The sequence below is a fragment of the Phaethon aethereus genome (assembly GCF_964289735.1).
Source record: "Phaethon aethereus genome assembly, chromosome: 1".
NCBI classification, from domain to species: Eukaryota; Metazoa; Chordata; class Aves; order Phaethontiformes; family Phaethontidae; genus Phaethon; species Phaethon aethereus.
In genome coordinates, this window is record NC_138575.1 from 82,990,870 (window position 1) to 83,003,250 (window position 12,381).

At 39.3% G+C, this 12,381-nt stretch overlaps 1 protein-coding gene across 1 annotated transcript in view; it reads left to right on the plus strand.

Moving 5' to 3' along the window:
* VWF (von Willebrand factor) overlaps nucleotides 1–12,381 on the plus strand; it is a gene marked incomplete at its 5' end in the record, with an annotated part of 151,528 nt that overhangs the window by 98,925 nt on the left and 40,222 nt on the right. Inside the window, 4 exons of the mRNA XM_082013969.1 lie at nucleotides 1,586–1,763; nucleotides 5,598–5,818; nucleotides 6,785–6,977; nucleotides 7,622–7,963. Of these exons, the coding sequence (XP_081870095.1) occupies nucleotides 1,586–1,763; nucleotides 5,598–5,818; nucleotides 6,785–6,977; nucleotides 7,622–7,963 (934 nt within the window). The remainder of the gene's footprint in view (nucleotides 1–1,585; nucleotides 1,764–5,597; nucleotides 5,819–6,784; nucleotides 6,978–7,621; nucleotides 7,964–12,381) is intronic.

Here is a 12,381-nt window from a genome sequence, read left to right on the forward strand (position 1 = left end):
AGATGTCCTGTTAAGGGTGAAATAAAAACATTTAAATATGTATGGAAGCTAGAGGGTTCTTTGCCAGACTTGCACAGCTGTATGTATATCCTTCCAGGTGCTCCACTTTCAGTGAGTTGTAGGCGAGACAACTGTAATTAAAAACCATTCAATTTCTTCCCATCTAAATATTTTTTTCTATACTTAAAGCTCTTCATGTTACTTTTTCACAGCTTCCTTTAGGCTCACAAGCCTGAAAAGTATTAAGCTGTGTTCAGGACAAGTTCCCTTCTCACAGTCTTGAAATATACAAAGCAGTATGTAACTTGTAAATTAAAGCAGTAAATTAACTTGTATTTAATGTGTACATTTTTGTGGCTGCAAATCTGGCAGTTCTCTTTTAGACTTGACGGTATCATGTAGCTCAGAGATACAGAGCAGTATTTTTACATCACTATTCTTGGTTTGCACACTACTGCCAAGAATAATCTGTGAATTATGCTGTGGTTACCTAGGTATTTTGCCACTTTGCTCTTCTCTTTCATGGGAATTACAGATAAGCTGAAAAGGAGAGGGTGAGAGATAACCTTGCCCAATAGCAATCGTCTTTTCTTCCCCACATGTTTCTGCTTGTGAATATCAAGAAATGTTGTCCAGTTCATAGAACCACTGTCTCAGTTGTTGCTAGTGCTTCTGGACTCACCTCTGTAGAGATAGGTCTGGAAAGGGATATTTCCCACATTTGGGGATATACTTGGGAATGCAGCCCTTGGGGATGAACACTCTGTTTTGAAATTCATTGAGCCTATTTATGGACTTCAGAGCTCTGTGGGACTGAGGCCAGAGAGCTTAGCTTTTTGCAGATATGAATCTTGAGGTATTCCAGATTGTGACCACATCTATTTCTCTTTCATTTAGTAGTGTGTAATCCTGGTGCCTTAAAATTTAGACTGTCCTTTAGAAAATGAGAATATATTTTATATTTTATTTTTTATTTTTCAAAACCACTGTGTATATCTAATAACATTAATCTGGTAAAGGAACAATTTCCCTTCAGGAAGGGAGGAACTGTTTTAAAGTTTCAGAGCTGTGGATAAAATAACTAGAGTATTCCATGCCTTTCTAGCTTGGAACAAATATTGTTAATTCCTGCTGTGCCACAACCATCTGTGCTCAGAGCTCATTCTAAAATAATTTTATGGCTTATGAAAACTAAAATCTTTGACATTTCAAGAAAAGCTAAGGGGAATTCTTTATTGACTATGCTATCCATGCATACTGTAGGATGGCTAAGCTAACAATAGATGGAGTACCAGATACTTCATTCTGCTGTAACAAAACATCTCCTATTCTAGATTATTATCTTTTGCTTGGAATTTCAGAGTCTGTTTCTTACAGTGTTGCTAATTTCAACTTTCTCATCCTCATGAAGTCCTTAATATGCTGCATTCTATTATTTAATTGTTCAAGTCTAATTTGAGTAGCACTGCTGCCAGTGTCACTTTATTTGCTAGCTGTAGGAGTGTGGCAGCAGCCAAGTTTTGCATTTTTCTCTCCTCCGCCCATGTTCTTTTCAATTGTTAAATATCCATGTCTCCCTATCTAGCCTGGTGACAAATGGACGTTGCCGGACCAGTGCCACACTGTGACATGCTTTCCAGGAGATTACACAGTTCTGGAGAGCCACCAAATTAACTGTGAGAGGATGCCAAAACCAGTATGTCACAGCAATCTTCCTGCTGTTAAGATTGAAGAAACTTGTGGCTGCCGATGGATGTGTCCATGTAAGTATCTATCTTTGCATGTATGCCCCCCCTCCCCATCACTTTAAATGTTTATCAGAAATGTAATGCTGAATGGAGCTGCTTGGTCATTGTACACATCAAATATGACTGAGGTGGGAAGAATTAATGCTGTACACCAATTAAATAAACAGCTAGATGTGTGAGAATCTCACTGATGCCTGGAATGTGTGATGCTGTTTGGAAATTTAGGGCCACTGCAAGCTTATTTTTTGCATTAGCATAGCTACATAGCTCTTTATCAGAGAATCTCACACTCAATTTCCAAAGCTGTGTGAACCAGGAAGGGGGATGTGTGGAAGAAGACAGAAATTTATCTCAGTGTGCTGTAAGCAAGTGATGCATTCTTGGTGTATCTCTAGGCATGAGGGTTTGGCCTGACTTCAGTCAAGTGCATGTATTAAAGGAACAATAACAGCAAATGCTCCCTGCCTCCATAAAACCTCACACTGAGTATTTGAGCAGAAATGGTGAACACTGTGTGATTAGTGCCTAGGCTGAGATGACAGGAACAGAAATTAAGTGCACCCACTCACATTTACAGGGTGGAGGGATTCAGCCCTGTGACTGGTGATCCATTTATTATTTATTATTATTTATTGTCCCTCCTCACTGCAGGGGGGTTGGACTAGATGACCTTTAAAGGTCCCTTCCAACCCAAAGATTCTATGATTCTATGATTAAAAAGAGAGATTCTTTAGGAAAATCCCACATATGTGAAAGGAAGACTTGAGGGAGAATGATCATTTAAAGCAAAAAAATGAGCCAGAGCCTCTGGATGACCTCAGTGCCCAGACATATGCTCTGAGAACAGTGAAATGGAGGCAGTCTGGGATAAAGGAGGCAGTCATGCCTGGCTGCATGCAGCATGGCACAGAACATCACTCCACAGCTCTCACAGGGAAGAGCACTTCATAGTGGAATGAGGGGCAGGCTCAGCCACTGGGTCTTTTGGTAGACCTCAGCCTGGCTTTGGGGACTGAGCCTCACCTCTTCTCCATGCCAAATGCACTGTAGTCATATGATTGATTTCCATAAAAATTAGTCAAGATGTTTATTTTGAATTGAATGTCCAAAAGATCAGATCGAGTAACTTTTAAAAGTTGTAGCTATACAAAAGAATGCATTTCTAGAGCCCAATCATACATGCTACTACAGCTAAAATTTGCAGAAATCTCCAAAACAGGAACTTGTAAGTGTTATTTTCAATAGTGTTTAAATCCTGTTCAGAGCCTGAATCTCTTTGGCTTTGATGAAGCTTAGAGGACTGTACTCCCCAACATAATTCTGAAAATTTGGCTTACATCTAAACTCATATGATTACTTTTTAAAGTAAATCAGAATCCTATATATATCTTCTCTTTATAATATATAATCTCAATTTAAAATGTCCTTTGCTGAACTGGCTGTTCAAGGCCACTTTCTTCAAGGCACTGCTTGAAATAGGTAAGTTGGGTAGCTAGATTTTGATCCCTGAACTGTTAGACATCCAAAATTTTAACACCCTGAGTTTTAGTATTTCCTAAAATTGCATTTGATTATCCAAACCCTTTAAAGCTAACATCTGTTTGATATAAATATTTCAAAAAGGTAGAAAGATGAATAATCATAAATATTTTATAAAGTTTAAAAGATACTCTTAATGATGTCCACCCATGAAAAGTGCATCTGTAATAATTTTCTCAATCCTAAATACATTAATAGCAACATGAAGGTATTACTTTTGACATACCTTTTGGCATACATGTGGCAAAATATCTCTTAATAAAGATTTTCTGAAAGTTTTAAATTAAAATTACCGTTCATACCATTAGTTGATTATCATGAAAAGATCTATAGTTGACTTGAGATCGCTGCTGTTTAACATGAGTTAACTCTTTATGCATTTAGTGAGTGATGATATATAAAATTCAATTTTTTTTTTCCCCAAGGAGATACAGCTTGTGATGAAAAGTTGTAAGTTTTCATATGTTATAAAAGGAGGAAAAAATCCCAACCCAATCTAGTTGATCAAACCCCCATGGGTAAAGTACCCTTGTTTCAGTGAATAAGTGAAACCAGGGTGATGCTGTGTCAACTAAAGCAACATCCGTAGCAGGCGGGAAGGCTGATTCTGATGCCATATGTGCTGAAGTCAGAGACAAAACTCCCACCAGTTAACTTTAGAGGTGGGCATAACAAAATGTTTGTGCTTTGTAGGAGGTCAGTGTGCTTCTGCATCTCTTTGTTGTTGTGAATGGAGGTTGGTTAAGCAATCTGTGCTGCAGGAGCATGGCAGCGCACATTTAATTTACTCATGATTCAAAGTACCATTCAGTTATTTAGAGAGCTAAATTGCTTGACAGTGCGAATGCTATGACAAATGCTTTTGCAAAGAGGAAGTACTTGAAAAAATGTTCTGCTTATGTCATATAACTGAGTTCACAGAATAGATCAGGAGTTACACCATGAAGGTGTTTTCTTGCTGAACTAGTTATAAATTTTATAGCAATATGACTTGCAACATGTGATTCATGACTTTTGGATGTTTGTGGACAATTAAATGGATTTAAATAGATTGCATTAACACATTTTATGCTACAGAATACCTATGAGAAATTTAAAAGGATACTCATTATCCTTAGAGTTTTTTTAGATGTCCATGAATAAAAAAAGTTTGAGAAACATTATTTTATTGCTGACTTGTTTCATTGTTGCTTATATGTGAACTTTATAAGAAGGTACAGTAGACTATCTGAAGGTGCTCCAAAGGAATGTACCTCTTGACAATTCAGTGCCTGACAGTACAGAAGAGAGCCTGCCTGCCTGCCTTCCTTCCTTCCTTCCTTCCTTCCTTCCTTCCTTCCTTCCTTCCTTCCTTCCTTCCTTCCTTCCTTCCTTCCTTCCTTCCTTCCTTCCTTCCTTCCTTCCTCCCTTCTTCCCTCCCTCCCTCCCTCCCGTTGTGTTTGCTGTTTTCCATGAAAATTGAGTTTGAAGGTAAACGGATTGAATGGTAAACAGATTATTCTCAAATCTCAATTAGAAGCCAAGTAGCTGAATTATTAGCAATGAGAGTTTTCTTCCTACGTGTTCAGCTGACATTGCTTTTATTGACCTTATCATCTCTAAGCAGAAGATTTGAAAACACATGAGTCAGAAGCATCCTTTTGCTCAGGTTTTGCTTTGGTACTTTTGAGATTATGATCTTCCTTGTTTTCCAGTTTGTGAAGACAAGGAAGTGTTTGTAACCTAATGACCAGGAGACTGAGCTGTCAGTTGACCATTGGTTTGTCCTGTGTTCATTATATTGGTGCCCTTTTCCTGTTTCCCACTTGAAAAAAAAAAGGCCCCTAATATTGACTGGTGACATGTATTTGATAAGAATTAAATAGTGTTATTTTGTTTCAAATCTAATACTGTAGAAAATAAAATGCAATACCATAATAAAAAAGCAATGCAAAAATTAAAAAAATGTTACAGTCTTTCTACAAATAGAGAAGAGATACATTCTCCCTGCTTTTATTTTGCAGGTAAAATTTATTAATAGTTCACATTCAACATGAGTAAACTTCATGCTAAGGGGTTTTCTACGAGTTTATCCAAATCTTTTGTAAAACTCATTGCTCCATACAAAGATACTTCAAAAAAATCCCCACATGATGAAGTGGTTACCAAAGTTTCTTGTCAATGATTTGCTGCAAGCATTTGCAATTCATTACCTTCCTAGCTTTCTCAATTAATTGATTCCACATGCCCAAATCAATTGTGAAGAAATAGTCTAATTTGAACCAAAGTGAATGCCCACATGGCTTTTTTTTTTTCTTCATTGATTTGCAGGTGTCTGTATAGGGAGTTCATCTCGACATATTGTCACTTTTGATGGGCTAAATTTTAAGCTGACTGGCAATTGCTCCTACACCTTGTTTCGAGACGTGCAACATGATGTTGAAGTTCTCCTCCATGAAGGACCGTGCAGAGCAACACCGAAGATGAACTGTATGGACTCCATTGAAGTCAAACATCATGGTGTATCTGTTCAGCTCTTCAGCGACATGGCAGTAAGCTAAACACAATGAAGTGATCTGTGTGTTGCCTGCTTATGCTACAGAATTCAAGTTATGAGGACAAATTTGTTCCCTTTATCCAGTTTCTGTTCCCCTTGCAGCCTATTCTTAAGCTTCTGAGCAAATGCCTCATTTCAATTTCATGATACAATCTATGTTCACATAATGAGCCAGACACTTTTCTCTTCTTGTTGTCCCCGTTGTGCTGGTGTGACGTCAAGAACATGGGATTTGGCAATGTCTCCCTGACACTTCTGCCAGAAAGGCAGGGATTATAGACAGGACATACTGCACTCTGATTCTCCTCTGTTGGCAGAGGTCCTTTACACAGTGTTATCATTTGGTGCATGGGAGAGCAGCTTCTATTCTTCACAAACCTATGCATGACTGGCTCGTTGAAGAACTAGAGAGTTGGTTCTTACCTTGTGTGTAGGTGAACCTCAGCATTAGCTATTTTATAGGCAGAGAAATTTTCAAATTCAGTATGACACATTTTCAGTCTCTGGGTTCCTCAGACATACAGGAGTTAGCTAGCCTGCATAGGTGATCTCTTCCGACTTGTGTGTAGCAAAATCGGATGGACCAAAATACATGCACCCAGTTCTGCATGGTGATGGACAGCCTTGATTTTCACTGAGGTTTATTGATAACCAGGGTCTGTAGGTGGCATTTTAACTCCATAGCATTAGATTGCTAGTCAGTAGATACGTGATGCTGAAGGAATGCACTCATGGGAAAATGCTGAAAGAGTTGTTCATATAATACACAGAATGAAGGTAAATTAGTTCTGTACATTTTTAGACTCAGTAGAAAGTTTCAGCTTGCAAAATTGATTCTTATGTCAAGATTCATTTGGATCTCCAAATACTTGTGAAATCAAAATGTGTTTCAACTGTAAGATTGTGAAGATCTTAACTCCTTGCTAGAATTGATGTGATGATGTTGCTTTTTTGAAAACAGGTGGCTGTTAATGGTGAAAGGGTTCACATCCCCTATTCTAGCAGTTTGTTTGAAGTCACTGTCTATGGAGCAATAATGCACGAAATCAAGTTCTCCCATCTTGGACATAATCTCACATTTACTCCAAGAAACAATGAATTTATTCTTAAACTTAATTCAAAGAGCTTTTCTTCAGGAACACAAGGGCTTTGTGGTAAGTTTGAAAACTAGTAATTTTAACAGCTTCCTACTTGGGCTTGAACTACTATTTATGTTATTGTAATTTGTGTGACCCTGAACCTGTGAACTCTCTGGCTGAACTGTTCCCCCATTGTTGGCACATTGCTAATCTATGTAGGTTTTTCTACTATGGCCATCAATGTAACTGCTCATTGACTCCCAGTAATACCTTAGAAAGAACAAGCTAGACATCTGTCATTTTTTATTTATTTCACATTATGTTTTCAAGGAGATTTTTTTTGATGAGGGTTTAACTTCAGGTTCTTACATATACTTTTATGTGAGAGACACGACTTATGCTTGCAGTGGAGGTGAAAGGTTTGTGAGGGGTACTACTACCTAGGAGAATTAATTGTATGGTATCCTCAGTGGTATAATCTATTGTATAGCTTATACCTCTGTGGCCTAACCTATACCTCCTGTAATAAGGAAATGGGAAACAAGACCCAGGGTTTTTATGCCTCTATTGATAATAGCTATAAGGAATATCGTTCATTCCTCTTCCCCTTGGAATTCACTGAATGGCCCCAGCCAGCTCTATCTGTCCCATGCCTGTTTTTTCTATTTTATTGCTGACTATATTCAGACTCGTTCTTTTCCTTTTACTCACCCTCCTAGGGGTGTGTGACCAGAACCACGTCAATGACTTCACATTACGTGATGGCTCTGTTACTCCTGACAGCAGTGTGTTTATTCAAGACTGGACAGTGGAAGAGCCGGGGAAGATCTGTGAAATCCGGAGAGAAGACAGATGCTCTGAGCACGCAATGAGCCACTGCCGCCTTCTGCTCTCTGATCGATTTGCAGAGTGCCACGGGGTTATCTCCCCCAACATGTTCTACGAGGCCTGCGCAGAAAGCAGCTGCTATGAGGATGAAGCCTGCGAGATGATAACTTCCTATGCTCACATCTGCAGGGAAAACGGGGTCTGCGTAGACTGGAGAACGCCTGAGTTTTGTCGTAAGGGGTTTATGATATGTTAAAACTGATATAGAAACTGTCTAAAATGGTGATGGTGCTGACAAGGACCATGTTGTCAATGTAACATTAGTTTTTGAATACCACGTAGTGGGGCAGAAGTTCCATATCAAGTTTCCCATATAAGTGGTATTGCAGATCTGGTAAATGGTTTGTCATCCACTAAGTTGCATATTACGGAAAAAGTGTTTCTTAGTAAACTGCTAACTAGTAAAATGCAAGGTAGTTATGCAAGGCTGGAAGGATAACCTATGAAATAAAAATACTGTGAAAGCTATGCACAGGCAAGCACAGCTATGCGACAGTATCTGACTCTGCAGCCACCGAACCATTGTGGGGCCAGATTTGGACTGAGAGGCTGCTCTGATTCTGCCAGGCAGTTTTATCTTCAAATATAATTACTTTGGTACAGACATTTGAGGATCTGTACAAGGCAGGCAGGGAAACTTACAATTTTGACTAGCGGAACTGCTCCCCAGCCTGTCACTCTTGTAGCTGCACATAGTGACACAAAATAAGACTTTTCTCTGTAGTAGTTTTGCAAATTCCCCACATTGCAATCAAAGCCTAAACCTTTCAGACCATGATGGAAAAGCCACTGTGATTTTAAGTTTCTACTGCAGTGAAAAATAAGGAAATGGCCACTCTCTGTGGTGTCTTTTTTTGCCAGCACATGCCAACTCCACTGATCAAACCAGATGTAATTTGCTTTGCAAATCCAGTTCTCCTTCTGGCTGTGTTTTGCTTGTGTTTTGTAGGTGAAGAGTTTGTGCTGTGAGAAAGCAGTATAGCAGGATGTGGGTCTTGCAAATTGCCCAGAGCTCAACAGAAGCAGGACAAGCATGCTAGCACGCTAGTGCTATGGGTTATTGCTTTGTATACCTACTCCCCTAAATCCTTATAGACATAAGAAGTTCTGCTCTATCTTGCTGGTTTTTTTCTTTTTTTTTTTTTTCTTTTTTCTCCCAACAGCCCTATTATGAGGCATACCCAAAGATCTGCCAAAAATGCAACATATAGTTAAGTACAAATAAATAACTCTTGAGGTGGCTTATTTTACACCTTCTGCTGTTTGTCTGCAGCGATGGTTACAGACGTTCAGATATTCACTCACAGTGTTTTTGGTTTAGTCAGGAATCTGAGACATGTGTGTTTGTACGTAGGCATTTTCTTTCCCAGATAGCCCCTCATGTAGTGTCTTGATATCCCAGATGTTTTTCACATCTCCTGACTCTCCAGTTTAGTCTGTTCTTGTTGCCTTGCTTGCTTTCCCTCTTGCTGCCCAAATACTTGTCATTTCAGAATTGGAGGTCCAGAATCCTAAAGGCATGATACAGGAAGAACTCAGTAAATGAGTAAATGTTTTGGTTTTGTTCATGTTTTAAACCCAGACTGAGGGAATGATGGGGTAGGAAGTCAAGAATGTGAATTTGAATTTGGCCTGAGCCTCCAGTTAGTGTTTTAGATACCTTTTCAGGATAGGTTATTGAAGAACATATTGCTGTTGCAGACGGAGTCTTTTAAGAAACAACACAGTCTATTTGGAATATAGTCCTAGAAAACAGAGGGAGAATACTGCCAGCCATTTTCCAAATTTAGTGCTTCAGTGAGAATTTGTAATGTCCAAGGCTGAATGTCAATGGAGTACCTTAATAATTCTCAGCAGTTTTCAAATTCCCATCTTGTTACACAGCATGTACAAAGGATAGCCAAAGAGTTGATGGTTTTAAAACTAGTTGCTTAAAGCAGTGATTAGTGTCCTAACAATAGCATCATGTTCTTCCTTTAAGTAGGTGCATGTGTACAACTGCCAAAAATAAAATGGCCAATTACAGGGATGTTATACAGATTACATTAATGACTAAATAGACAATGCAGCTTAATCACTCTACCACTACACGTTTAATAACAATGGCATGGTTGTGGAGTACCTTCCTTCACTCCCCCCACACCAGTGAATGCCTGTCATTTTTGGGGGTTTGATTTGGGTTTTTGTCATGCCATATTGTGACATCTCAAGCAGTACAGGTCCTTCCTGACTTCTGTGCCTGGATTGGTAAATATACTCACTGGAATATCTGATAAAGACAGAACCTGTTCTCCATCTTGTGCTCATTCAGTTCCACTGCCTGAGCTTTCCTTACTCCTTTTTGGGAGGGTGGGTGTGTTAAGTGCTATCTGGTAGACTTCCAGCTTTGTGTCAATGGATGAAAGGAAACTTTACTCCAAGGTGGGAATCCAAAGTGAGGAAAATATTTTTTTTTTAATTTTATTTTTTCTAGACTTCACACTTAGTAGACTTGTACTGAAGCAGCCTGTAGTTTCCACTGGTAGCCATGTAACCCTGAGGAATATGAATATGCACCCCTTGAGCAGGTTCACCCTCACAGTGAATATCTGCTGAATAGGGTTTCCACTTCAATGACAGAACAAGCTTAATCTTAATGTGAAGATGATAGAGATTTCTAACAAATCACTGCATTGCTAATATTGACACGTATTGGGATTCAGCTTTGTGTGGAGAGGAAGATTTATTCAGCTGGAAATAAGATTGTTTATATAGTGATTAGTGAATGGACTGAGATATATTCATTCTGCAGTTACAAAAAAATGGCGGCTCACGTGGAGGTGAGCAAGTCAGCTTTGAACTATGTAGCTCAAGTAACAGTAGCAGTTAGCAAATTTTGCTCAGAAAGCAGAAATACTCAGAAGATAAATGACAGCAGCAGAAGTAGCAGTTGTTAATCTTCATATGCTAATGTGTCTATGAGTGCTTCTCAGCAGATCTCCTAAAGCTCATTTATATGCAATGTGGACATGCCCTCTGAGGTACTTGCCAATACTAGCTTGCAGATGAATTAAATTTAGAGAGGTAGTTGATGCCTGCATGGTGTATGAAACAAACAGCTAGTTGGTGCTGCTCAAGGAAGCTGTGGTTCTTTAAGGAGGATGCTGGTGGCACTCAGCAGCTGCAGGGATTCCTGGAAAATACTTGCTTGGAAACAACCTTTTTCGGAGCCATGCTGGTTGTTGGAAGGTTTTGTGTTTTGTCTTTCTTTGGGTTGTTTTGCAGGCTTGGGTTAGAAAGCAAATGCATAACAGGCTGTGCCTGCTCAACTGAGGGGCAGTGACATCTGGCAGGGAGCAAGAACAAGGGTCAGGAGGAGGAGAGAGAAGCAATGGGTAGTGGAGCTACACTGAGATTATCTGCTTGTTGTTCATTTGCTGTGTAGGCAAGGCATGTTGGTGAGGACCATAACAGCTGAAGGATTTAAACCATGACTAGGAAATCAACAGTATGGGGGTGGCTTTATGACTGCCTTCAGCTGATCTGGGACAGTTTTTCTCTTCCTCTTCCATCTCTAGCCATGCATTCCTCGGAAAACTAGCTGTAACGGGGAAAATAGTGCCAGCAGGAAAGAGCAGCTGAAGTGAGGAGATTAAGGAAGAGAGGGGACTTCTCCTTTTGATGGCAGCAATGATCTAAACTGGTTTAATGTGGCCTTGAAACCACTCCCAAGAACATGGAAAAAACCCTCTTAAACATACTGCCTTGGGTAAAGAAGACTGTTAACGGAATTTTAAGAAAACTGTGCCTGAGCAGTGAAGGGAGGTTGGCTGGCAGCCGATGAGCTTTTGGTCCTGGTGCATTATTCACTCCAGCTTCATTGGCACTGGGGTTTTAGCTGTCCTTTCAGCTGCACATGATAGTACAGTAAGGCAAAAGGCAAGCCAGCAGTATGTGTCCCCAGGATCTAGCTAGATGCTAAATTTGTGCTAAATGGTACTACTGGTAAGAAAGGAGTGGCATTGTTGCCTCAGAGAAGGTGTGCCTTTCTCCACATATGACAGGCTTGAAAAACATCCCTCTTCTAAATATCCGTTTAGTACTTTAACCAAGGATGCTCTATCTTGTCTGATCTGTTTAAGCCACAAATTCAAAGTGAATCTCAGTGCAAACTCTCACTCTAGATCTTTCACTCTTAACTTGTTTGGTGGTTTATTTTATTTTGATGGACTTGTACATTCTGTAGATCCTCACAGAGGTTATTTTCTCCCAACCAGTATCTGCTGGGAATAGCTACTGTAATTTAAAGGAAAAATAAGCAGCTGAAGAAATGTCAATACTTAAATGTGCCAGATGACCCTTTGAAATGTACTATCATAGATTTACAGGAAACTTGTTTTTTTTATCTCAACTTTTGTTTTACTATTCTCTTCCCTGTTTGAAAGGAAAGGTCATTTTCAATGGAGCCAACAAACTGAGAGTATAATATCAATACATGATCATAGTAGCATCATACAGGCTATGTAGGTATGAGGTAGATATCTTTTGAAACTAATTTGGAGGAAGAATTACTCTTCTATTACTTGGTTGTCAGACTTATTTTCCCCTTTTG